The sequence below is a fragment of the Hippoglossus stenolepis genome, chromosome 3 (assembly GCF_022539355.2).
Source record: "Hippoglossus stenolepis isolate QCI-W04-F060 chromosome 3, HSTE1.2, whole genome shotgun sequence".
In the NCBI taxonomy this organism is placed as follows: domain Eukaryota; kingdom Metazoa; phylum Chordata; class Actinopteri; order Pleuronectiformes; family Pleuronectidae; genus Hippoglossus; species Hippoglossus stenolepis.
The window spans coordinates 23261415-23288752 of record NC_061485.1 but is presented as its reverse complement, the minus strand read 5'-3'; the positions used below and the strand labels follow the sequence as shown (position 1 = coordinate 23288752).

The 27338-nt window shown below is 43.7% G+C and overlaps 3 protein-coding genes across 5 annotated transcripts; 2 read left to right on the top strand and 1 right to left on the bottom strand.

Annotated features, from left to right (window-relative positions):
* The first annotated feature begins 990 nt into the window (after positions 1–990).
* Positions 991–7006, top strand: LOC118103457. Its single transcript, XM_035150437.1, has 4 exons — positions 991–1100; positions 1371–1547; positions 3249–4400; positions 5562–7006. The coding sequence occupies exons 3-4, from the start codon at positions 3381–3383 to the stop codon at positions 5928–5930; spliced, it is 1389 nt and encodes a 462-aa protein (XP_035006328.1). The 5' UTR covers positions 991–1100; positions 1371–1547; positions 3249–3380; the 3' UTR covers positions 5931–7006.
* Positions 7007–7767: 761 nt separating this feature from the next.
* LOC118104485 (bone morphogenetic protein 7) lies at positions 7768–21000 on the bottom strand. 2 transcript variants are annotated; one of them, XM_047339249.1, is made up of 8 exons: positions 20987–21000; positions 17121–17506; positions 12748–12937; positions 9725–9883; positions 9237–9433; positions 9043–9116; positions 8826–8936; positions 7768–8745 (listed from the first exon to the last, which is right to left on the bottom strand). In XM_047339249.1, the coding sequence occupies exons 1-8, from the start codon at positions 20998–21000 to the stop codon at positions 8596–8598; spliced, it is 1281 nt and encodes a 426-aa protein (XP_047195205.1). In that variant the 3' UTR covers positions 7768–8595. The 2 variants fall into 2 exon arrangements, with proteins under 2 accessions (XP_047195205.1, XP_047195204.1); XM_047339248.1 differs by lacking the exon at positions 20987–21000 and having other exon boundaries at positions 17121–17644.
* rae1 (ribonucleic acid export 1) lies at positions 20190–26155 on the top strand. 2 transcript variants are annotated; one of them, XM_035151392.2, is made up of 13 exons: positions 20191–20350; positions 20992–21098; positions 21218–21322; positions 21753–21845; positions 21937–22023; positions 22108–22194; positions 23415–23486; positions 23579–23686; positions 23853–23959; positions 24160–24235; positions 24691–24885; positions 25002–25087; positions 25537–26155. In XM_035151392.2, coding segments are annotated over exons 2-13 (1107 nt in total). In that variant the 5' UTR covers positions 20191–20350; positions 20992–21008; the 3' UTR covers positions 25538–26155. The 2 variants fall into 2 exon arrangements, with proteins under 2 accessions (XP_035007282.1, XP_035007283.1); XM_035151391.1 differs by lacking the exon at positions 25537–26155 and having other exon boundaries at positions 20190–20350; positions 25002–25091.
* Positions 26156–27338: the final 1183 nt, after the last annotated feature.

The window sequence follows — 27338 nt, the reverse complement described above, 5'->3', positions numbered from 1 at the left end:
TGACGAGCATGGAAACCTTCACTGGTGAAACTCACACTTGGTATCTGTGCCAAACTGGTGAAACTGCAGAAACAGGCTGTGAGACAGCAGTTAGGAAGTGGTGGGTGTGATTGGCGATTTCTAAATAAAAAAACGCACTCTTTGTAAATGTCAGCGGTTGTGGTGGTTCAGCCTAAAAGTGCGAACGAGGCAAACACTGTGATGCAGAGTCTTACAACACTGTTAACTCTCTCCAGTGTGTGTATGTGTGCGTGCATGCTGGTGTGTGCATGTGTGTGTTCAGAAAGTGTAGAGAGAAAACAGAGTGGGCAGCGGAAGCATGATGTGACTCAAAGTGAGAAATCCTCTTCACCTCAAACGAAATTATGCGTGGGATTTCTCATGACAGGGGAGGGGAGGGGAGGGGGGCTCACCTGCTGAGGCCCTGCAGGATGAGTAGCTGGGACCAGGGCTGCTGTGCCAGAGCCAACGTTCTCGTTCTTTCTTGTGAGATGAAAGAGACAGACGAGCAGGAAGTAAGTGAGGAAAAACATGTAGAAAGCAAGCACGGACATGACTGATGGAATATTGTTTGTGTTATCTGCAGAGCTATGAAAGGCCTCCTCTCTTTGGTGCTTAATGTTGACCTTTGAGCTCTTTGGTCTGGAGCAATTACCGACTGTGCGAAAGCAATCATTGTGGTGGGTGTTGCACTCATTCAGGATGAGACATCGCCGACATCTGCCCCTGAGGTGAGAATAAGCCGGAGGTATTAACAAAGTGAGGGATCGTGCACGGCCCGGAGGTGTCAGATGTGGCCACAAGATTTCCTTCTCTGCCAATCCCTTTCTTTTATTTTTACGTGAGTGTGTCCAGGCTCTAGTCGAAAGCAGCAAACGGCTTCCCGCCCTCACTCCACCAGGCAGAACGCCAGAGCCATCAGGCAGTCATACGCCTACCATCAGCTGAGGAGTTGCACAGCAGTCTCATTTCTAATTATACACACAACAACAGAGAGCTGCACGGAGGGGAAAGGGAGAGAGTGTTTGGAATATGGAAAGAGACGAGGGTGATTACGAATGGAAGAGAGGCTGAGAGTGCTACTCAGCAGCAAATGCAGGGTGAGCAAGTTCAGATGTGAGGGATGGAGAGAGAGGGAGAGAGAGAGAAAGAAAGAGAGGGAGGGACATGAAATCTGTCTGAGAAAGGTTAACAGGACTGACTGAGCGGAGTGGGAGTGTGAAATGTAAAAGTGAGTAGGAGGTAAGAGAGAGAGAGAGAGAGAGGGGAGGATAAGAGACAAGAAGAGAAAAGGTGTCTGATAGACTGTTGAGCTTGTCTGGATGGTTCCTTTCATTCTGCTGTGCTTTTTTTTGCCTTTTCACCTGCAGCCCAGGAGGACGACACAAGGCAAACAGACAGGTGTGTGTGTGTGTGTGTGTGTGTGTGTGCGTGCATGCGTGTGTGTGTCTGAGAACCGCCTGTGTTCATTTCGTGGACATGGCTGGATGTGCAGTGTGAAGATGGACGTGCAGAGAAAAAGGATGGATGGATGGAGGAGCATGTAGGTAAGTCTCCTATACATAGAGATACTCTGAACATGTTTCTCTCCTTCACTCCACGTAAAGAGCATGTTATGACATATATGCGTTGTTGGAACTCTGGATGCATGTTTGATGAACTCTTCGCTCTCTGCAGGATTCAACAGCAGAAGGTTAAACGCGGCTGTGTTGCACATCAGGCTGACTATAACGCAATGTTGTCACTATTGATATGCAAAAACAGAGCTAATTATTATCCCAGTGGCTTTAAGCACAGTGAACACCACTGTGCGCGCATTTCATTTCCATAGATTAACAACCTGTTGTGAACTCAAGACCTCATGAGGTTAACATGACAGTGCATGGGCCTGTGTGGGTCCCCATCTGATCGTGACCTAACCTCGTCGTTGTGAGTAAGTACAGCCGACACCTCGATGCCATTTGAATGAATTTACATTACCGCTGTGGGAATTTATCTGACAAACACTAATCTATTTATGTTTCATTGTATAATGCTGAGTGCTCACACGGGGATATCAGTGTGAGGGTGGTGTCTGATCTCTCTCTCTCTCTCTATCTCTCACACACACACACACACACACACACACACACACACACACACACACACACACACACACACACACACACACACACACACATGTTTGTACTTCTGTCTTAGTGAGGACCCTCATTGACATAATACATTCCTTAGCCCCTTACCCTAACCTTAGCCATCCGAGCTAAATTCCTAACCCTAACCCTAACCCTAACCTAACCCTAATCCTAACCTAAACCTAATCCCTTAGCCTAAAACCAAGTCTTAACCCTCAAACAGCCCATTGAAAAAGTGAGGACTCACTTTCCAAAAATGTCCTCACTCTGTAGGGTCTATGCTTAAAATGGTCCTCGCAAAAAGATAAGTCCAGGAACACACACACACAGTCTATAATAGAGAAACGGCTCATATCAGAGACATGCCTTTCAGAGTCACAGAGCTCCATTCAGCGGCTCTCGGCTATGACGATGACATAATTCAGGGCATTGAGATGAGCTTTGCATTGTCAGGCTGTAAAAGTCCCACTCTGTTCTTTACCTCCCTGCAGCCTTTTGCGTATATATGCCTGCAGGGCCATGAGTAGGTAAGGAACTGTGTGTGTGCTTATATTTAGGTCGCCTGAGTGAACTGACTCACTGTGTACTCGTGTAAGGAGGATGATGGTGTTTCAGTAGCTCTAGGTGCTGGAGATCACTTCAGTACCACAAGAAAGATGTCTTTTTATCCTCCTGCAACTTCGAGTGGAACATTTCACATGAAAACTTGATTGGAATATTAACCTCAAAAGAAGTGACCTAATACTGACATGATCTAACCTCTATAACTTCACACCCACCCTCACCCTTTTTACTGCCTGGTCCTCACTTAGATGCAAATTCCTTCACTTTGTTACCATAGTAACTTGTTTTTTTTCTACAAAGGCGTTCAGAGATGTCCATCAATCTGAACCCCATCATATGGCAATTGGTGGTTGGACAGCCTGAATTTGAAGCTGAAGGCAAAGTTGTTGTTGAGATGTTGAGGGGATATTTACAGGCAGCGTTTCACCAGGTGGCACTTCCAGATGGGAGGTGGGGGGAGAAAGCCAGAGGCTAAATAGAGGGGTCTTTGGCTTGACACTTTGCAAAGATATAAAGTTGTTTGTAAAAATGTTTGTTTCTTCCGCTTTTCAGATCGTGACGACCTTGGGCCGAACTTTCTGCCACGCTTGCCAAGAGACTGATGGTGTCACGTGATCACCACACCTCCTCAACATCTGCAGGAGGTCATGCAGCACCAGTGTGAGTGACGGGCAGCGTGAGCCAATGAGCTTCACACCAAACCCAGACAGGGACAGCCTCCCGCTGAAGAAGAGGGACCAAAGACTGAGCTCACTGTCACATCAGCAGCAGGAGTGTGAGGCAGCAACATTCAAGGCCCCTTATCCTTACAAGAGCCGCAATGAGTGTAAGACAAAACACACGAGCCCCTTCCAGCCGTTGCCGAGACGGGTCCCTGCTCTCTACCAGCCCTGGATGCAGATCCACACATCATCCACCACCAGGTCCAAGCCTCAGGTGCTGTCTGCCTTCAAGGAGCACCATGGCTGGGCAGAGTGGAGAGAGTTCAACCCCCTGCACCCTGGATGGGACTTTCCCTACCACCATCAGCACCAATTACCTGGCACACCTGCAGTCCATCCACACCACCCCTCTAGATTCAGCCCCATCTCCCTGGTGTCTGAGGGTTTCCGACACCGCGAAGGGTACAACTGGGAGCAGCTCAAGACATTAAGGGACAAGAGTTTCAATGCAGAGAGGCAAAGCAATAGCAGGAATAAAGGACCATATGTGAGGAGAAGAGACAGGAAAGTGGAGTATTTTTCCAGGTTTGAAAGAGCAAGTCCTCCATCGTTGAGCACCTGCCGACCTCACCCTGCTCACGAGGACCAACATGATTTGTTGTACACACCAACAAACATTGTCCCACAACTGGTTTCTGAACATTCCCTCAGAAGAGTTTCCTGCAGCGATAACTCAAACAGCACATATACCTCCATGAAAGAGGACACATCCACTCTGCCCTCTTCCGAACACGCGTCTCCTTCTCCTGACCGTTTCCCCTGGCTGCTCCCTCACTTTGTGGCCGGCTCTCTGATCGAGCTCAGAGACGGGCGGCTGAGACGGGTGGAGCACCTGCAGACGGAGGACTTCCTGCTGGGATCGCTGGCCTGCCCGGACCTGCGCCTGAGCTGCTGCACGGTGCAGAGCATCTCTCCTTCAGCCTACAACTCCTCCTCCTCCCTGTCGCGCCTCCTCATCCTGCTTCACGACCAACAGACGCAGGTGAAGGAAAATCACAGTGTAGAATTCAACATTCATAACAGAACCTTCACATAGTCGTAGTTAATATTTCTCCTGAAGCTGTGTATCTACCAAATGTTGCATTCAGGTGAGAATAAATGTAAACTCAAATGTCGATATATAGTCACACTCCACAAGAATGCACTGATAACTTGCTGACAGTATGAGGTGTTTCTATGATTTCCTGTATTTGGTTGGAAAACATGAGAAATCAGTGTGTACAGCTGCTTAATGAGAACAAAAAAACATATGTTGCATGGAATGAGTCTGTACTCACAGTACAGACAGTACACATGAATCCACTCTATGTGCTCAAGGACTCTGGTGACAGATGAATAAATTTACGTCACAGAATGTTTCGGACGTGCTAACATGGAAACCATGAATTGGCCGTTAAGCTGTAATCCTAAACCAGTTTTTTTATGTTGTAATATTTCAAAAAATCTGCCACCAACACTTATTTTTCCCTGAGGTTGTTTTTTAAACAAATATAAATAATATATATGATATTTCAATTACATAACATTGACACAAATGTGCTTTCATTTGTTAAAACTAATCCATTCATCTATCTATCCATCCATCCATCCATTCGTCTATCTATCCATCCATCCATCCATTCATCTATCTATCCATCATTCGTCTATCTATCCATCCATCCATCCATTCATCTATCTATCCATCCATCCATCCATTAAATCTATCCTCATCCATCATCCATTGATTCATTCATCATCTCCATCATCCATCACATTCATCCAGAGTCAAGTCAGCTGTCATTCATCCACATAGACAGTATGGTTGAAAGAAATGGTATTTCATCTATCCATCTATTTATCCATCCATCCATTAATCCATCCATTTATCCATCCCATTTTATACTAACCTCTCTAATAGTCAAGGAGCTGGAGTGTGCACCTGACAGGAACGAATTGGTCAGTCTAGCACAGGCCAGTTAATAAAAATGTGTCATAAGGTTTTCAAACAGTCAGAATCAAATACTTCCATGTTTCTTGCTCTGTAGTTGCTTTTTGAATTCAACACAGGTAGATTCTACAATCTGGAACACCACCAACCTCCAGGGAACAAGTATGTGCGCTGCATTTCTCTGTCTCATACTGGATATGTCTTTCCCTTTATCAGGAGCTGGTGGATGTCTATGTGGAGTACCCGTTCTTTGTGCGTGGGCAGGGCTGGTCCTCCTGCAGCCCTCAGAGAACTGCCTGTCTCTGTGGCCTCCAGTGCCGCCAGCTGAGCGTGGGGGACGTCTGCCTGGCCCTCACTCCCGTCTCAGCTCCGTCTCAGCCATCACTGTCAGCCACACTGGAGCCAAAAACCTCACGCCTGAAGTCAGAGAGAGGGTGTGAGCCCCCCAAGGTGTCCCACCCACATGTTGTACCAGGGCCACAGTGGCCATCAGGGGAGAAGAAGAAGGAGGAGGTAAAGACAGTGCGGAGGAGACGTTATTCGGCCCCCGAGCTGAGAGGTCCAGGGACTAATTGCATGAAGTGAAAGGGCCACTGGTTTATGAGCAGGGATTAAGTCAGTCTCTGTTAAGCTCTGCTATCTTTAGCTGTATTTGCTGTCTTTCTACCTCCTGAATCATATTTCTGTGCATGACTGTCATCTTAAAAATGTGTATATCTATAAGGAGTAAATCTAAAGAAGATCGTTATCGCTCAGGATCCCCTAGAGGTTATATTAGCACATATTTGTGGAGGTCACACTGATTATGTGAGTTGAATCAAGGTTAAATATTCCACTGTCTGTGAGCCTAATCAAACGCTCATTCATGTGAGAAAGCACTTTTTGAGAGGACATGTGAAATATGTGTCGCCGCAGGGAGCTGCTGCAGTGACAGTGAGGTTGAGAAGGATCTATCTAAGAAGATAGTTTCAGTTTTCATTCTGAGTGTTCATGTTCTCCCCAGCAATCCAGACAGAATCAGCCCGCGTTCCTTGAAAGGCACATAAAAAACACTCCCTCAGGTCGTTCTCTGCTGGTGATATATTCTGAAGCTATCTCCTGCCTAATGTTATGTAAGACTTCTTCATTTCTCACAAATGATCGAGTTTGGGGAAGTTGAGCATCGACAATCAACACCTTTGTGATTGAATCAGTACGATTTTCATTCTTACGCTTCTACCTCTATTTTCTATTCACAGTGACAGATGTAATTGTGTGTTTTTAACAGTGTGGGCTGTGATGTAATGTGCTCTGCTGGAAGCGTTCAGCTTCTCAGTGAATGTCACTGTGGATGCCTTTGTTTGCCAAGTTGTTGCACACATTATGTAAAGTATGTGCTTTGCTTTTTGTACTGACGCCTATTTTACGAGTGGAGACGCTTGTGCTATTCTGAGTATATTAAAGCCCACAATCAGTGTACAGCACCATGTGTGGGCGCTGTGATGTCACTTCCCTGTGAGTACTCACGGGTCCCAGTGAATGAGGAGGAACTGAAATGTGGACCATGTAGACTCAACTATTACTTCAGTTATGGCAGGCAGGTTGCTGTAAACATGACCACAGATCAGGTCTTTAACTTGTGGAGCAGTTTTCTCACTGTTAAATAAATATGTTGTGTAAAATTTGGTGTACATTTTTTTATTAGTAGTACGATAAGAGATGAAACGCTAAATCACAAGGTGACAATACACCACAAGGTCCATTAAGGAGCTGATCTGCTGCTTTCAACCATATCACATGATCTTCTTCAGCGTGGAGCAAATCCATCCATCCATCCATCATCTATAAGGTTTATCATTTGAGGCAGTGGTGTCAATGTGGTTATATTACAGGAAGTGTAGTAATTAAGGTCCAAAAAGTGATACCATTCTGTCAGTGAGTTACTTACGGATGAAATTATAGCAACAATAATGATTCCACTTTTCCTGGGGAGCCCTCTGGTTCCATGGGGGTCCCCACTTTGGTAACCCCTGATTTAAGGGTTGTGGGGGAGCTGGAGCTAATCCCGGCTAACACTGGGTGAAAGGTGGGGTACATCCTGTACTCACATTCACACCCATGGTCAATTTAGAGTCTCCAATTGACCGAACCCCTCTGCATGTCTTTGGACTGTAAGAGTTTCTGGAGAAAACCCACACAGACCCAGGGAGAACCTACAAACTCCCCACAGAAAGACCCCGGCCGTACCATGCCACATTATGGAATTATAGATTTTAAAATTTCTCCCATCTGCAGAGGATGATTGTGTAACGAGATATGAGACAAGCTTCAGTGTAGAAAATATACCTCAGTGAGTTTAATGCAACAGTCAAAGGGGCTTTGAATTCCACTGCAAAGAGCATTATTGATCCAAATAAGGTAAAAAGCACACATCTGATTCTTGTTCCAATTTATTCAACTACTTTAATCTGACAAAGTAAAATTACAGCCTCTTGTTCGATCACCTGCAGTTTGCATCTGTTGGCCTCCAGAAGGCAGCTGTGGTCGGGGGTGATGGTGCACACCCTGGTGTCCGCCTCATGAAGATGAATCACAGACATCTTGCAGACAGTACGCCCTTCACAGGCCTGCGGTGAAATATGTCTACACCAGAAAACTATGGGCCCAACAGTCAGGGCCTTTCAATCATCAGCACACTGTTATTAACAGTCTCAGCTGTCATTCTTCACAGAGCTCCTGCACATCAGCAGCACACACACAGGCGGCCAGATGTCTTACACCTGACCGGTACAACTGGTTGAAGTTTTTTTTTCTGATCAGGAAAAAAGCTCATTTGACTGCTCCAAAAGACAAGGAGCAGTGGGTTGTATGAGCGGCATAATGCACATTTTTACCCAGGCAATATTTAATATTCCCATGTCTAATATCCAGATAATTTAAAAGCAGACATGTATGGTGTATTGTGTTTCTCTCCAAACAGGAAAAACTGGTTGAAAGGATTTTAGTAATCAGTGATTTTGTGCTTCTAGAGTGACTCCACATGGCTCAGTTCAGTTTTTGTAGTCACACTAAAAGGAAATCCTTTGTTCAGCCATTCTCTGTTGGGATGTGGTAGTGGTTAATACTGAATGGGCGAAATTTACCCAGAATAAAGTTCATTCTGTGGCAAGGATTCCCGAGTCAATCTTCTTCCGTCTGCTTTCTCCACCTCTGTCTTTTTTATAAGTATCCCTCCAGGTTTATAAAACTCATAGGGAGGGTCGGCAAGTGGTCAGTGGCAGCCACACGCTCTGACCACCATGTTGCGGTACTTTTTCAGGATGACGTTGGAGCTGTCGTCAAAGTAGAGCACTGAGATGCCATGGAGCTGCGTTGGGGCGCAGCAGGGCTTAGGCACCGTCTCCGGGTTGATAAAGTGCACCTGAGGTTAGTAGAAGAAGCATAAATCACACTGCACAGACAGCTGAGGTTTATATGACTGTCACCACTTTCGGGACTTACCAGAGTTTGCACGATAGCGTGATTGGTGGCATTCATGTAGGAGTTGAGAGGGAAAGCACATTCCCCTTCACAGTAGTATGCTGCATAGCCCTCTGGTGCTATGATCCAGTCCTGAACAGAGAAAAACAACAGGGTCAGGGTTTTCCGTAATGTGTTCACTTTTGATATAAATAAAATAAAATAATTTGAAATAAAATAAAATAAAAATAAATTATACCTGCCATCCCAGATCTCTGAAACTAACATAGAGCTCATGTTTTTTACATCCTTCTTTAGAAAAGCCAAGATTATCTGAAAGGGAAAAGGGCAAATATGAGTCAACACAAGTGTATTCAAAGAATGTGAAAAGGATTTTATACCTATGGGTCGTTACATGTCATTATGACGGGGAGAATTTAAGGGTCCACCCACCTGTTGCAGCTTCAACTGCCTTCAGCGCGTCCTGAACTGTCCTCTGAGGTTTGGAGCGGTTAGACTGGCGACCCTTATGGCCGTGGGTGGAGCGGATGCTGCGGAAGCGCACCTCACTAGCTTTAAAGAAGGCAACCATGAAGGGCTGCTTGTCCTGGGGCCCGGTGCCCGTCACCAGCCCTGCCAGCCGGGGGTTCCTCCTGTGGCCTACAGGGGGAGACAACACTTGCTTAGAGTCGGCCTCAACCAGCCACTGGCAACAACACACGTCTGACATTCTACTAAACAATCATTTGTTCATCCTAATATCACCACAGCGACCACAGTCGTAATTCAAATTCGAAATAGATTCAGTCAATATGTGGTGTCTCTTTTTAACCACAGGATTCGAAGAGCATTCATCATAACCATTAGTCATTTCTTGAGACAAAAACTACAGTCTTAAGTCTGTTGTTGGCTCTATGGATCTTATCCCATCATTGTATGGCAGCGACTGACCATGGCTGTCCTCCAAGACCAGGTGCAGGCCCAGGTTCTGCTCAGGTTTGACCAGCCAAAGGTTACTGGTGGGGGTCAGGTCAAACACCAGCCAGCCCTCCTCTGCAGCCCAGACGTCTCGCTGGTCCAGCAGCAACAGCTCCACTTCACTGAGGAGAGTAACATACATCTGTGGTCAAAGCAGATCTATACATTTCAAGATCTTTGATGGAATGTTTCCATATACAGGTACATTTACGCCCTCATATTTATTATCAGCATTGCTATTATCATATTTAGTAGTATTAACTGGTGCTGACTTGACTATTAGTAACAGTATCACCTCTATAATTATCATTATTGCTACAACAACATATCTGACGTGGTGTTAAAATGCAACTGTGTCTAATCTCTCTCTTCTTTCTTCCCTGTCGTCTCCCTCCCTGTTTCCCTTATCCGTCTCCATTTTTGTCCTCTCACCCCAACAGGGTGAGGAAGATGGCCGCCCACTCTGACTGTGGTGTCTTTTTTTTTCTCCCCTGTTGCCAAATGTTTGCTCATAGTGGTGAACTATATGAAGTGTACTGAGATTATGTATTTTTGATTTGGTGCTATATTAATATCATTGATTCATACTGAATTCTTGGCATAAACTCAAAACTCATTGAATCATTCATTAAGATTCAATTCAGTTTCCTTAGAAGTGGGACTTCACCAGCCCTATGTGCAAGCAAGAAGAGTGATGAGGTTTGTATGTTATAGCTAAAAATCTTTTACATTACTAATAATTGTTATGGTGTAATTTTTTTTATTCTATTATTCTGTCATTACTCTATATTATTGTTATTGTTGTTATTACAGTTATTGATTGTTGACTTCAGACAGCCAGTGCAAATGAATCAATCTCATATTAAACAGGATCGCATTAAGTTTACAGTAACTGGTCTACTTCATCTAAAACTGTTCAGCTGTATTTAGTGTGTGAGGGGTTACAGTTCCTTTATTGTTCATCGCATGTGGGTATAAACAAAAAAAGTAAACAAATATAAACAAAAATGTGTAAAAGAAAAATAATGGAAAAACCCTCGGAAACACAAGAGAAAACGTCCTTGTTTCTACTTTGTTTTCTTTCTTTCACATTAACTGGGACAAATACAGGAAGACGATTCAAAAACAGGAACAAACCTCTTTAAAATTTAATCAGATTGAATTTTGAGTCAGCCTCAAAAATATATAGTGATCTGCACAGAGCTAACAGTCTGAATCATGTACTCCCCCCCGCGGCAATCAGCCATTATCAAAGGAGCGTTTTCTTAACTTCCAAGAGGAGAGATCCTCCACTGATGTGTCGTCTTAAGGGCAGAGATTTCACAGACAATTGCTTTGTTTACAGATGGAGTCTGAGACCCGCAGGCAGACGTCTGTCTTTAAGTCCTGCTGCCTGCTCGTCTATACGTGTGGCCTTTGTGTCTATGAATGACAATGGTGTTGCCCTTTACACCATCATCACCCCACTGTCACAGATGGAATCTACTGCTTGCACATGACTCACCCCTCCCCGACAGGCCGAGGCAGGCGGAATAATGGGGTTCAGAGATTCTATCATGTGGGTGGATGGTAGTGCTTTGATTTATGAGAAAGATCTGTCATGTTTTTATCCAATTTCACATTTGGGTTTGAAACAAGCAGAGTAAGGAGAGTAAAGCTGACAGACAGAAAGACAGGCAGGCAGGCAGGCAGGCAGACAGCGATGGAAAACAAGGAGGAATAACCACCTGTGTGACAGAGTAAAGAGTAAAATGACGTCCTGAGGCGCGAGTGTGTTATTTGTGGTGGGAGCAGCGTGTTATAAACGCAGGTCTCCTGGGGACTGTCCTGTTCTGACTGTGTGAGAGTGAACTTGCTCCGGAGAGAACCACTGTGTTTCTGTAATTGAAAGTAATGTCTGTGTAAACAGCTCCAGTGCTGACACTAACATCAGCAGAAATAACCTGTGGGAGGAAATATATGCAGGCACAACTGATAAAGACGGAGCTGTGTGCACGTACTACACCAAACTACCAGCTTCACAGAATAACACACAGGCATAATGTGTTTTTAAAACTCAACCACTCACACTCTCATAAAAAAAAAAAAAAAGTTTTATTAAACATTTAAATTACAGACCTTTTATTACATTTTACGTTGGTTTTAAAGCTCAGGAATCTGCCACCACCTTAATATAATTAGGATGAAAAGATTCTCTTGGTTTACAAAGACCGGATATTACATTTAAATACATGTATGAGGCCACAGCTTTGCGAGCAGCACTTTCAGGCTGTACATAGGCACAGACCATGCTCCAAGCAAAATGCTAACATCAGCATGCTGCCGTGAGTAGTAGGTATATCATGTTCTGCCTTTGAATTTAGCATGTTAGCATGTCTCTTTTTTAACTACTTCCTACTAAAGGCCAAGTCCTAAGACAGTGTGTTTTGGCCAGAAGAAATATGGACGCTGTTCCTGGAATGGCATGTCGGTGGTCATTTTTCGAATGTAAGTTTGTGAGGTTTTGAGCAACACAAACACCATTTTATTCATATTTTGTGAAACAAAAACTAACCAAATAGAAACAAACGTTGTAAAGGTGCTCGGACAGAGAATACCTCCACCAGTGTAGGATTTCTCGCTATAATAAAGACTGTGAAAAATAATTCCTGGATCCACTCATATATCCATATCCACTCCAAACTTTAATGGGTTCTTTCTTCAGTCATGACCCATCCCTTCACAAAACCTTTGAAATAGGATCAATGGTTTTAAAGTAACTCCTTTGAAAGACAGAAAGACAGACATACATACATACGACAATGAAAACATACTATACACATTGTTAGATACCGACAGAGATAAATTATAAAAAGATGGTCATTGGACACTTAATGTAAAAAATTACAAAAATGAGGTGACACATGATACAAAATCAGCAAATTGAGAGTTCATATCAGCATCGAAATAGTCAGATGACTGGAAGCTGAAAATAAAGCACCCATACCTTTTTGAAGGCTCCTGCAGGACCTGGTAGATGCTGACTATGAACGTGTCATTCTCATAGCGTTCCTGGACGAAATCCTTGTGAATCCTGAACTCTGCTGCTGTGACAGCCTCCCCCTCTGGAATACGGGAGAGGTCAAAACGAAATTCCCTCCGGTGCTGCTGGTAGTGAAGATCCTGATCCTGGTCAACTGCCGGGGGGAAGAAAGAGGAGAGCATATACAGTGTGTTCAGCAGGTCTGGAGAACAGGTGGTTTCCTGGCAGGGAGACAGAGCTCAGTGGCTGTGAATCAACATTTGATTGCAGCTTATGTTTGATCAAACTCTGCCACCAGCCTCCACACAACTGTGATACCACTGTGATTAATGGGTGATTGTTTTCTCCCCAGCTTACACACACACAGTGAAACAATATTTCTGAGGCTCACGGGGGAAAGTTTGTACATGTGGAAAAACCAAACCGCTGAGTACAATCAGATGGTAAACCAGTCAGCCTCTGCAATATCCGTCAAATCTGTCGCTCATTCAAAGGATCCTCTGATGTGTGTCGCTCTGCCCACATCTCGGAAGCACCGAGATAGGAAAAATCCGGCTTCCACGGGTGAGGCCATTGATCTAAACATCACTTAAGTTCGACTCTGCCATACATGCCAATGTGGGGGAGAAAAAAAACACACTCAGGGCTCAGTTTGGCTCCCTGTTTAAACTGCACACATGTGCTGACCACAAGAAAAGGCCTGTTAAGGAACTGCCCGGAAAACCACAGCAGCCAGCGTGCTTTTACAAACACACTCACGTAAAGTATAGAGCGCCACACAAATTCACGTGTGACTTAACTACCAGCGTCTGTACCACCCACACCTCCCTGATCATTTTGCCATGTATTACCGTAGAGTGATTTCATTCTGATTGCAGAGGGTGAAGTGAAGCTGCAGTGGCGGGTGGCACGGTGGTGTTTCCGCCCCGCCCTGAGCCAGCTGAAGCTCTCTCTCTCTCTCTCTCTATATACCACTCAGAGTTTCCAGAAGAACGGTGGTCAGGGAGAGACCCCAAAGCTCCCTGAAGCTTTCCAGTGTTGTGTTTTTACAGCGTTAGTCAATGTGTTTGTCCTTGGAAAGAGCAGTGGAGGTCTCGGGTGAAGGTGTGCAGAGCAGAGCAGCGATTAGCCACTTTAAACACATCCTGCCCAGTGGCATACACCATGACATCATCATGACATCACCCCGTGTTACTGCCGATGTACCACTATTGTTTCAGTGTACAGAGACCCACAGTACCCCAACGCTAGGAACATAGCATTTTTTCACCAAATGGCCCTCACACACACGCACACACACACTCAAGAGTCTTCTAAAAACACTTCTAATGACACACACACACACACACACACACACACACACACACACACACACACACACACACACACACACACACACACACACACACACACACACACACACACACACACACACACACACACACACACACACACACAGGCCGTTCATCGTTATGAGCAGCGCATTCTGAACCCTGCGAGTCATTTGTTTGACCGCAATTAAATGCTGCAGGGGAACGAGGGGTGTTTTTATGAAAGCAATAATTGCTTGTAAGGACTTGGTGTGTTTACGTTAGAGACCATTAGCTGCCGAGATCAGACCTCAGATATGCAAACTTCCTTCTGGGAGGCATTTCAACACTTCAGATTTCTTCTGACACTGCTGGGCCACACAGCCACGGAGATATCGTTAACCTATACTGCAATTTTATAGTAAGTGGGAGGTTGTTTTTTTCTTTTACAAATCAGCGTGGGTGGTTTTTAAGAAGCATCACAATCACTACACTGAGACCAAACTTTAAAACATGAGGGTAATTTGATCTTCTTGAACAGTAATTGGTTTAAGTGTTATGAATGGCATTCTTGTCACTTATTAGTATAGTGAGAGTATAATTATTTTCTGCTCTTTCATATTCATGACTTTCTGCATGTGTTGGCAAGTTTTTAAACATACCTTAAAACCTGAAGCTGGTTTGTTACAGACTAGAAGAAAAACCCAAAATATATCACCTATTCATTAATCTGCTGCAGAATGTCAGAAGGCTAAAAGTGTCACATGAAGGGTGGCCGTGCAATTACAACCGGAGCTTAAGATTACAAAGTAAGTGATTATTTCTGCACATGGATGTACAAATAATGAGAAAGTTAATGAGATTGTTCTGGTGGGGGCAATAGAAATTCTTCATATGATCTCCTTGTGCTACCTACAGATCAGCTTAGCAGGACAAACACGTTTCTTCCTACACGTTCTCAAAAAAACACAATAGCTCCTCTGTTCTTCAAAGAAGGTTATTCCTCCAACATTTTGAGAGCATTGTGAACTCGCTCTTTTTTTCTCTTTTTAATGAAAGCCAGCGACTTTTCTGGCCATTAAGCCGTTTTCCCATGCTCTGCAGGTGTGCTGCGATCAAGTCAAAAGGAGCCCATAGTCGACGCACGTGTACTCGTCTCCGGGCAAAGACTTTCAGCAGCTGCAAACAAGGAGTGAGCAGAGCAGAGAGCTGCAGAGGACTCGCAGCAAAGTCAGGCCTCAGTAGTGCGTTCAATATGTTTCATAAACACATGGGGAATAGCAGCTGCCTTGTGTAATGCTGCTTGATGACAATGAGACCAATTCTACTGTGATTCTGGAGGTACAACCTGTGGTTTGGCACTCAAACACAAGTAAACATACGCAGCCGTGCACTTGTATGAGTAGTCACATTACAATGTCTCAAATACTGTTTAACAAATGATAGAAGGGCTGAGTTCCTTTTTTTTAAATTTTACTTTCCCTCTATGATGTAATTTACTGATAATTGAATGACCAATGTGTAACTGTGTACACTGGCCGAAGAGATCGGACGGCTCTACAGCAGCTCCTCTCACTCACACTGGAAGCTGTGGTCTTTTGAAAGGAAATAAACCAGTTCAGTCTTGAAGTGATCACCCAGGGACCACCAGGATAGAGCCACTCACAGCACAATGTGGGAGCCGTGCTAACAACCTCTGCCGATCATCAGGAGGCCGTGGTGGCGGTGGTGGGCTTTAGAGAGACAAATAATATAAAGTCATTGTGTCCTTTTCCCCCTCCTTCCTCTTCATAATCAAAGTCTACAGATGTGCAACCACATGAATCTGTTATTGGTTTTCAGGAACAATGTTTCCAGATCTCATTAGCCAAAGACTGTAAGTTAGAAGTTCATGACTGAGGACATAAAATTTATGTTTTGCATTTCAAATTTGAGAGTTTCCAAATGTTCGGCATTAAGCACACTGTTGTGGCCCGATTGAAGAAATAAATCTAAATGGCTCCTCATCTAAGGTTTAACCTCAATCAAAATGGCAAACAAACAGATGGTTAATGGTTTTTCTGAACAAACTTCATCTCCTCACTTTGCGGCCCTCATCCAAGCCCTGAGGCCAGAGAGGGCCGCAAAGAAGGACCGGTTGGGTTTGGACGTAACCACAACTGGATAAGAGCCACGGCACCATGTCATCTGCCTGTTTCACCATAGTGATATCAGAGCTGCTGTTGGATCTCCAGGGCAAACAAAGGCAGGAGTTGCCTTTTTATTAATTCAATAACGTCTGAGTGTGCGTAAATCTCCCACCTGTGACCCCCATCGTAATTTACACCCTGCAAACAAACATGCAAACTGACGCAGATCCGGGAATGCATGCACACCTGCAATAACACTATTACTGCAGCAATAACATATGTTTAGATGCAGCTTGTATCTTGATCTCGCTCAACTTGTCTCTGGCTCCCCGGGGGTTCAGAAATGCCTGTTCAATTCCTAGTCATGCGAAACAAAGCCAGGCTAAAGCCTCTCCCTAGAGCTTTGAAGGGATTCTGGGGGAATCGGATACAGGCATGTTGTCATAACATTTACAGCTCGGAATGCATAATGCTCCATTTCAAGTGAGGAAAGTGACCTAAAAGCCACAGAAGTCGGTGACACAGAGACTTTCACAATGACACACACACTTAATCAATGCATTCTGTTGTAGGTCAGTGGTTACGGGAAGGGACAAGTTCTTTAGAAACCTGTAAACTCCTATATTAAGAACATAACGCACCAATGCTATTTTTTGCCATCATATAACTTTAGTAACTAAAGTTTACATATTGTTATGAACCACTCCCCTACGTATTATAGTATGGCCACTGTGATGTAAGAGGAGCAGATATTGATTTTGACACATAATACAGGGCAAGACTGGTAAATTGGTCATTTGGGCTATTGATTGAAACATAAATATTATATTGCTACTAAACCACAACCCACTTGTGCGCTAGTTATCTCATGCAAGTTAGACAATTTGAAAGAACTCACCCAGGTTGACAAAGCTCATCACCATATCTGCGTCATCCAGGAAGCGGCTGTCCTGTGGGGTCACCACGGGGGAGGCCTGGGTCGGCACAACGGGCTTATAGTAAGAATACCCGTGCGGCCCCGCGTCTGTGGAGATGGTGTTGTAGAGGTCCAGCATGAACATGGGCGCAGCGTTGTGTTTGGTGTGGATGTGCGGTCGCGGGCGGTGCGGCAGCCCCAGGATGGAGAGGATCTCCCGCTGCATCTCCCTGCGCTCCTGGCTCCGCAGCCGCCGCTGGATGAAGCTGGAGTGCACATCGCTGTCCATGGAGAAGTTGGAGAAGGCGACCTGCGTGGCCATCACGCAGTAACCCCAAGACAGAATGGTAGTCACCGTCGCCAAGGCGCTTGTCAACATTTTGGACCCAAAGTTTTACGCACGGCTCTAACAAAGTCGAAAGCTGAGTGTGGAGAAGCGGTTCTATCGGAAAATAGTCCTCCTTCATGTGAGGAAATCAAACGCACTATCCTCTATGAACTCCTGGTATCACTCCCTCGTCATCTGCTGTTACGCACGGTCTGATTTTGCTCTGCGCTCCTCTGGGTGGCAATTTGGGAATGGATTTTATTGAGGCTGTGTCAGGGGAGGGGCAGGAGGGGTTCAAAGTGGGATAAACCAAAGAGTGGGACAGGGAGTGAGGCAATGGGCGAGAAGGGATCAGTGTCCTTTCATGAAGTGCGCTTCTTGGTAATACGATGGGTGTGGACCCTTCAAACCCAAAGTGTCCCATCAGTGCGTCCTTTGTTTGGACATGATCGTTTGGCCATTGATGAAAGTGGGCTCCAATTAATATCTGATTAGCACATTTATTCCCTGGGACCCTTTCTTTTTCTTTGCAGGTCTGGCAGCATCTCTTTGTTGTGACCAAACCCTCGTTCTCTAATACTAGCTTTGAATGCCATTTGTACTTATTTTCAAACCCCATGATATTTTAATTATCATATATTTGGACAGTTTAGGACCTTTAAATATTGGATTTGTGCCTCAACACAAGGAGACACTTCAGCACTAAATGAGAAGTAAAGAGGGGAAATCCCATAATCCCTTCTTCAGCGCAGACACCTTTGAACTCAAACAATAAACCCAGGCCCACCCTAATTGTGGAGGGGTCTGCAGTGATCTGCAGCAGCAGTAGCCCAGGTACATGATGGGACATGCCAATGGCCCCTATGAATTACTACAACAATGTGTAAAGCACTCCACTGGGACTGCTTTAATAGAGAGTTAATGGGGTGGAGGGCGGGTGATGAATGACAAAGGAATAAAGGGCAGATTATACATGTGCTTGACTTGTGGTTGTAGGGCAGCGGTGACTGGATCAGCCGTTAAAACCTTAAAGGAGGAGGTTTATGTGTCATAGCCACTGACCAAACTATGAGAAATGGCCTTTTCCTAACGTGCTCCTCTTTATCGCAAACCTCTATTTTCAACTTCTCTCTTTGCACAAAGGGGATCACTGATGCAATCCATAAACAAATCCATTCAAACTAAAATTAGCCAATAAAAACCATAAGCACCACAAAAAACTTGTTTCCCCCAGCAAAGGTCACTTAACATGAGTCATTCCTTCGAACCTTTAAACGCAAGATTCCTCTACAAACATTTGTAGACCTTAGTACTTCTTAAGTGGTAACAATTGAAGATTGTTAAAGTCTGATTCATACAAGGACTTTTCAGCAGGGTTGATGCCAGCTAATATTTCTCCATGTTCTATTAATGTGCCAAATGTATACTGACTCTAGTCCAATACAGATCCTTCATTAACAGTCATACTATTATTATACACACAACAGATGAATGGGATGTAATGGGGATGGTTTGTTTAGTCCACATAGCATAGTATATAATCTGTTATAGAAAACTTTTAAAGGGTTGAGATTGCTCCTCCAGTCACAACCACAGATCTTAACACTCCTTATACTCAACTGGTCTAATATACCTTGGAGATTCTCAGTTGTCCATGTCAAGGTATTTCTGGAGTTGTACAAGTCCACATAGGCAGCTGGACTTGCCTGTGTTTCTTGAAGACGTTTCAACTCTAAGTCAAGAGGCTTCTTCCGCTCTGACATACTAGTGAGATGATTCATGTATTAAACCTCTGTGAGTCTACAGTTAGAAGATGTCTCAACCTGATTCTTTTATTTTGTATTTAATATCCCCTTCATTCAGATTATGTGTCCATACATGCAAACTCTACATTTAAATAGACAATAAAATGACTGCAGGCATGGTTACAGTTGGAAAGTAAATAAAAACATTGCCCTTTACTCTTCAACATTTATACGAGGAATGTTAATACTTATAGGCCACAAAGTAGTAGCTTATCGTGTAGTTCGATAATATCCACCAACTGCAACTCCATGTTCTATCTTTAACTACCATAATAATATTAATACAATTTATTTATATGGCACCTTTTAAAACACATTTACAAGGAACTTTATATGTTAAAACTGAATAGCTGAGGGCAAGCAATAGGAACAAATTAAAAAACAACTACAGAATTTGACACAAATATAAGAATAAAAATGCTACAGATGAGAAATGAGCACGATCTAAATAAAGAGGATCCTGGGCCAATGATATGAGTTAACTAATCAGTCATTAAATGGTGAACCGTTCAATACGGTGAATTTAGTGATACATTATGTAGAATAATTCGAAAATTGGATGAGTGATGTGTCTTTAAATGAGATTTAAACGAGGACACATTGTTTGTCAGAGAGATCCCCCCTGGGAGATTGTTCCAAAGAGTGTTGTGGGATAATAATAACAAATCTAACCCTCTAAATGTTATGTGCACTCCACTTTAAGGGGCTAGCAGGAGACTAATTCGTCTGCACATGAAGGGGATGGGGGTTTTGTTCAGATGGAATCATGACCACCTTCATTTCTCTCTCTCTGTGTAGACCAGCTGGGATTATCTGTCCATAAATGACAAAGTATCCACACAGGACCGTGGATAGAGCAGCTTCACGCCGCGGAGCGTCTCTCCTCTGGGCAGTGAAGACACTTCTGGTCTAACACTGCCTCCATGCGTCCACCTCACATGGACCCTCTCACCGGGGCCGCTGCTACGTCATCAACCTGCGACACACAGGGAGAACCAGCGCCACATTTTTTGGTTGCGCCAATTTATTTTGGCATTTGCAGCATTACCGCTTGAGCCACAATCAAAACAAGTCTGGTGGTATGTATGCTCGTGTAGTCGTGAGGCTGTGTTTCAGGTGTGTCTAAGTGTGCTGTTAGCAGGGAAGTTACCGGCTACGGTTGATGTTATTAGACACTGACGAAGCTAATGTTAGCTAGCGGCAATTCATCCCCATTATCTGACCCACATAAATGTCTAAATCAGTAGCACATGAGCTAAGAGGTACTTTTAATATCTTCCCATCTTAACCGTCCTCATGTACCTAGCACGCTAGCTAACCACTGGTGTTTACGAGCTAGCCGCGCTAACTGGTGGAGCTAGCGGTAACGTTAGCTGCTGCGCTGCATCTTGTCAAGTGTCAGGTTGTTTGGTTCGCGTTACACGAGTTTACTTGACCTGATATCTAACGTGCCCCTTTTGGGTGAGGTTTATTAACGAGGAGCCATGATTAAAGATCTAGTCGCAAATATCATATAGTCTAGATTATTGGTAAAACATCATCTACTACCAGCTACACTCACCGTTTGTTTCATGTTTCATTCTGAGTTTTTATCAGCTGCTGTAAATTACCTGTGAACTCGGCTGTCAATCATGTCGATGCATCTGAAAACGACAGCGGATGTGATCTGCTGTTATTGACCCACGCTGTTCCTCTCCGCCTTTTCTCTGCTCCACATCAGGGACAACATCAAGCACGATGAGTTTATTTGGGACGAGCTCCGGGTTTGGAACAGCAGTGACAGGTGTCTTTGGGAACGCAACAACAGAAAGCCATAATCCCATGAAGGTGAGACAGAGGAGCAGGAGACAAGTATTTCACATGGGTTAGGTTTGTCTTAATAAATAGCTTGCAGATCTGACGTGATGCTACTCTTCTGTTGTGTGTGTCCCTGTCTGGTCCTACAGGATGTAGAAGTGACTTCACCCCCAGATGACAGTATCAGTTGTCTGGCTTTCAGTCCGCCCACCATGCCAGGGAATTTCCTCATTGGAGGATCCTGGGCCAATGATGTAAGTTAATTATGCAGTCATAAAAGTGGTTGAATATGAAAAACAGTTGAATACAGTGTATTTACTCAAATGCATGTGTAACTAGGGGGGGGCACCCAGACCTATGTCAAGGCTAATGCCCTATCTTGCCATGTAAAGAAATATATTCCTAGATCCGACCATTCTTATGAATCCACTCTAAAATTGAATGGGTTCTTAACCTTGTTCCCTCCACAAAATTTTAAGGAACTTTGTTCAGTGGTTAACAAACAAATGCAGATGACATGATAACCTCCTTGGATGAGGTCATTATTTTAATACTGTACATGAATCATGTTGAGAAGTTTGAGGATTCCTTCACAAAGCCCATCTTTCATTAATGGCAAGAAAAGTTTGTAGTATCCTCATAATCTTTCACAGCTTAACTCTGTTGCTGTCATCTGATTCTCAGGTCAGGTGCTGGGAGGTGCAAGACAACGGCCAGACAGTTCCCAAAGCCCAACAGATGCACACAGGTCCAGTGCTGGATGCATGCTGGAGCGATGTAAGTCTCATCATGCAGAGCAGTTTCAGTTAGTAGATGCTGTTTGCCGGTGTCATGTAACAATGTATGATGTGCTGTTCCCTTTAACCAGGATGGTAGTAAAGTGTTCACTGCTTCCTGTGACAAGACAGCCAAGATGTGGGATCTCAACAGCAATCAAGCCATGCAGATAGCACAGGTTGGATGAGAGCTCATAAATCAACTATATGGTTCTAAGAATGATGTAGAATCAGCTAAAACCTTTCACTGTTTCTCCTCACAGCATGATGGTCCAATCAAATCAATCCACTGGATAAAAGCCCCCAACTACAGCTGTATCATGACTGGCAGCTGGGACAAAACACTGAAGGTACAACTTTTTACATCGGCACATTTTATGCCTTAGTCTTCTCTGTTTTTAATAATCAGAATCAAAAGCGACTAACAAAGGTGTTTCGATTTTACCAGCAGTGTTTCCTTTAGCATTAGATTTTATTTGAGGTAGTAGCTTCTAATCAGTATGCTCTCATGCACACCTGAATACTGTGGTTTGCCTCAGGTTTTCTCCCAGTGCTGCCGATGGCCAGTCTAGCCATTACAGACGGGTGAACGTGTTTGTGAGAGACAGAAGCCGCTTTCAGACATGATTGGCTACAGAGTTTATCCAAAGCCTTCACAACAGCATCAAATCCTCTGCATTATTTAGACGAGAGGTGGAGCTGCCGGTTGCAGCAGGCAGAGACAGGAAGTGACATATTAACTCCGCTGCGGTGATCACATGATTTTAATTACAGCACCCCGACAATGTCTTCAGCTCTTATCACCACAAACTCTCTTGACAACTTCATCTGTGTCTTCTACGTGTGTGTCACTGCTTTTTCGTTTGCGCTCACACATGCACCTCCTCCGGAGTCCAGTGCATGGGTGAAAGCAGCTAGAGAGAGTGCTGCACACAGGTCTACAATGAAGCAGAAGCAAGAAACACTTCAATTAGAGATCTTTTATGTGGGCTTGAGTAACCACGCAAATGTCAGAGTCAGCTGCCCTGAAGATGTCCACTTGGAAAGATTCAAGAGCTTTTTGTGATAAGGGCCAACACCAGTGTAAATGTGCTGTAAAAGGAAACATGACTTCTGCAGCGGAATATACACGCCATGTCCTGCCTCCTGCTCGAGAAGGCCCTCCTCACCTAAAGGTTCTGGACATTTTCCTGTTGTGAATCGGCTGACCATTTCCTGCTGCGTTCTTCATATGTGGAAGCAAACACTGGAAAATATCTGGACCCAAGTTTATGTCTGAAAACGGCTTATGAGAAATGTAAATAATATCTCTGATCATCATGAAACTGTGGTGGGACAATTTAGATCCATCGTGGGCATATTTGGTTTTTAATTTACCAAGACAAACTACCCTTTTTTCTTCTTTTACTAATTTAGGTCAGTTTAGGAGATTGTCTGCATTCAGTCAGTCTGTAATGACCACAGTGACCTTTTATTAACCATACAGAGCCAATTCATCAGTGAGCAGCTATCAAGCTTTGAAGCACCTAATGTGGCACTGAGAAAAATGCTTTGCTGTTTTCCTCCTCAGTTCTGGGACACCCGCTCTCCCAATCCCATGATGTCTTTGCAGATGCCAGAGAGAAGCTACTGTGCAGATGTTGTAAGTGTTGTTTGAGTGGTGTGATATATATATTTTCATACGTAGTGATTGCATGAATTTTTAAGCTCATTTCTAATCTTCCTGACATGCAGGTTTACCCCATGGCGGTGGTTGCCACAGCTGAGAGAGGCCTGATAGTGTACCAGCTGGAGAACCAGCCCTCGGAATTTCGCAGAATAGACTCTCCTCTTAAACATCAGGTGAGTTAATGAAGTGCCATTAACGATGATCTTTTCATGGTTTCTCTCTATACACCACTAACCTGGTACTTTTTTTTGACATAGAGTATAAAGAGAATTTAAATAGACAATTTGTCACGCATTGTGGTCTTTTGATCTGATGTACTTCTCCGCCATGTCCTTGTAGCACCGCTGTGTTGCCATATTCAAGGACAAGCAGAACAAGCCCACAGGCTTTGCCCTGGGAAGCATTGAGGGTCGAGTGGCCATCCACTACATCAACCCTCCAAACCCGTGAGTGTGCAAAATTATCAGTTTCTCACAACTGAGTTTTTGGAGTCTTGTTCATCAGTATCTACAAGTGTTGCTTTAATTCAGTGAGGTCCAAACATTACTTATAAACATCTTGTTTACATAATTTAAAAAGACACTGCTCTGACTGTTGAAGGCCTGAGGCAAAAGATGATATGAATGTGTTTGCTGATGTCTTTCAGAGCCAAAGACAACTTCACTTTCAAGTGCCACAGGTCCAATGGAACCAACACAACCACTCCGCAGGACATCTACGCTGTAAGTTGTCAGAGTTTCTGAGGCAGTGTTGAAAGAAATGTATAATTTGTGCTTAATATTTATTAGCTTGGCATAAAAAAAAAAACCAGACCGAAGAAAAAGTCATTAGTTGTGATACAGTGTGTTATAAATGTTTTATTTCACTGGAGACATTCTCCTCATGGGAGGACACATTTGCTAGGAATAATAACATAAACAATGGATGCCTGGCAACTGGATAAAGTAGACTAGTAACCGTAAAATGAATTGACTAATTTTCCCCTGTGCAATTCCTGTTATGATGTGTCATATCTGCAGTGAAGAAATCCTTGATGTGTTCTATTTTGTACAGTGCTCACCATCACAATCACTAGTTCTCATCAGTTTACATTTTTAACATGCTTATTAAAATATATTACATACTATACTAAATTAAATTATCATACTAAATACTACATAACATATTCTCCCTATAGGTAAATGCTATCTCCTTCCATCCTGTTCATGGCACACTGTCTACTGTGGGCTCAGACGGCCGCTTCAGCTTCTGGGACAAAGATGCCCGCACCAAGTTGAAGACGTCCGAGCAGCTAGACCAGGCCATTACAGCTTGCTGCTTCAACCATAATGGCAACATCTTTGCGTATGCTTCCAGTTACGACTGGTCGAAGGTAAGGGGTATTCAGTTGTGAATACGTGTTTTGCAAGTTGCAGTTGGCCTTTTGACTCTGAGCGCCAAAGTTTTCTTGTTCTGTTATGTCTCTGACTGTCATTCTGAATCCCTCAGGGCCATGAGTACTACAACCCCCAGAAAAAGAATTACATCTTTCTGAGAAATGCTGCAGAGGAACTGAAGCCTCGGAACAAGAAATGGTGAGAGAAGGGCAGTCACTGTCCGTCAACCTGGATACCCTGGTCGCCGGGCGGTGCTGCCCCGCTTCCTCTGCTCTAGTGACTCACTCAGTCTTTTAAGGCCCTTCGCATGCATGGATGTGGGCTGTGAGGATATAGACATGATTCACATTTCCTCTGCTGGCTTTTTTACAGTTTTACCTTGTCAGTAGTTTAGACCCTGCACTGTGTTTTAATGATATAAATTCAAATTGTTTATTAAGTTATAAGTGCTAACAATGACTCGATTCAGGGATCACTCATCTGTAGGAAAGCAATAATTTACAATGAATTACACATTTGTAAGCATTTGTTTAGTCTGCTGATTTTGTGCTGTTTACTCTGTGGAAAAGGGGACACAAGTAGAAAACCCTTAGAGAAATACACAAAAAAAAGATACTGTGTGACTGACTGCTCCCTCCTGTCTTTAGATTCGTCGTGCCATGTCGCATCTCTCGTGAAGAAATGCAGAAGACCTGCTGCTTTAGTGTGTGTGTGTATACGCTCGAGACAGACTCCTTCCTTTCGGCAAACACCTGGACCAATGCTGTGGTGCTGCGTGTACTGTGCATGGACCAATCAGAGGGGCCTATCCAACCTGCCGTTGATGACAGCTACGTGACAATTGGCCATAGAGTTTTATCATAGAAGGGGGGGGGGGCTCTATTAGTTATTCATCTTGATCTTCGTTACTTTTTTTACGTGTTCGGCTCTTCAATATTATTTTTTTTACAGTTTTCCAAAGACTTTTCATTCTCCTGATTTGATGTTTCTCCGAGGACTAGCTCCATTACATAAAACTGGGATGTAAAATAAATAACAAAGTGCATACTCTTAGATGTGAACATGTTTATTCCAACTTGAGGGAGTAAGCAGGTTAAAAATAACCTATTGTGTTTTCTGTATTACTGTTTGTTGGGGATTTACGGAAATGTAATGTGCATGCGAAAAACATGACCACTATCCTACATATTTTAGCTGTAAACCTCTTCATCTGGAATAACACAAAACCAAAATGATAAACTTTGAACAGCATCTGTGTCACAATGACCGTTCTGTCTGCTTGTTTTAATCCAAGTCAACCAGCAGGGTGAGCATTTTCCCCACGGGAGTGTTGCCTCTAGAAAATAGGAGAGAAGCTGGGTTGTCAGAGGTAAGCAGGACAAATTAGATCAAAGCAGGACAGTGGGGTTCTTCACTCAGGTTAATTCCTTTTTGTGGGGGAGCTGTAAATGGGGGGGTTTATCAAGAGGATATGAATGAGGGCGCATGGGCAGCTACAAAGGCCCATGTGTGAAAAGTGAACCAGTTCATAGAGGAGAAGGTGTGAATTAAATGCCTTTTTATTGAGGTCATTAGAGTGTCACCTCGCTGTTAGCCTGACCCTTGGTACTTAGCAGCAGAACTGCAAGGCACCGAGGGCGGGAAGATACGCTGCTGCCACAATTCACCGGCTCCTCTCAACTTTCATGGGGTGACACTGGTACCACTCCTCTAGACTGCCGTCTCCTCTACTGTTACATTAGGCCCCATCAAGTTTCCTTAACTGAGCCGAAAGGCCTTGAGTTTGACTAAATTCCTGTTTAAAAATCAGAAGTAGCTGGCTTCTGTAACCATCAGGAGATTGATAGTTATTTTGACAGCCAAGCTATTACAAACTGTAGGATTGACCTGTTGTTGCAGACCCCTGGATCTGCCTCCGAGGTTATTAATGTTTGTGAGCAGTCTAACATAACCATGACAGTGGAAACCTAACGCTCCGCATACAGGCTGCATCTGCTCCAGATGTTTTTGGAAAATGTGCAATCATTTGCTTTATGATGGGGGTGTAAAAAGGTAGCCTGTTGTGGAGGGCCAATAGAAATCTGTCAAATTGAATTTAAGCCAGTTTCATTAAGCAACAAAGACCACGTAAACTCACCTTTGAATCAAAGTCAAGTCAATGTCGGTATTGTTTGGATTAAAAAGCTGTTTCCCTGTTGTAAATGTATAAGTACACATATAGGTGACACTACATATAAGTACTCAACATATTAAGTCCTGAAGTGAATATTAAGTACACAACTTAGTATGTAGCCAAAATCATTGAAAAATGAAGTTTAAAAACAACATATCAGTCATAGAAGTTTTACACTAATCTACTGTGGTGTATTGTACAGTAGCACAACTATCTATATGTATAATGGGATAAATCATGAGGTCATATTAGGAAGAATGTAGACGATAGAGTACA

Coding starts and splice junctions, on each gene's coding strand:
- LOC118103457 (XM_035150437.1), top strand. CDS start 3,381: ATGAGCTTCACACCAAACCCAGACAGGGACAGCCTCCCGCTGAAGAAG. Junction 4,401..5,561: donor TTCACGACCAACAGACGCAG/GTGAAGGAAAAT, acceptor TCCCTTTATCAG/GAGCTGGTGGATGTCTATGT.
- rae1 (XM_035151391.1), top strand. CDS start 21,009: ATGAGTTTATTTGGGACGAGCTCCGGGTTTGGAACAGCAGTGACAGGT. Junction 21,846..21,936: donor TGGATGCATGCTGGAGCGAT/GTAAGTCTCATC, acceptor CCCTTTAACCAG/GATGGTAGTAAAGTGTTCAC. Junction 23,960..24,159: donor TACATCAACCCTCCAAACCC/GTGAGTGTGCAA, acceptor GATGTCTTTCAG/AGCCAAAGACAACTTCACTT.
- LOC118104485 (XM_047339249.1), bottom strand. Junction 9,434..9,724: donor GACAGCCATGGTCAGTCGCT/GCCATACAATGA, acceptor AGGCCACAGGAG/GAACCCCCGGCTGGCAGGGC. Junction 8,937..9,042: donor TCAGAGATCTGGGATGGCAG/GTATAATTTATT, acceptor TTCTCTGTTCAG/GACTGGATCATAGCACCAGA.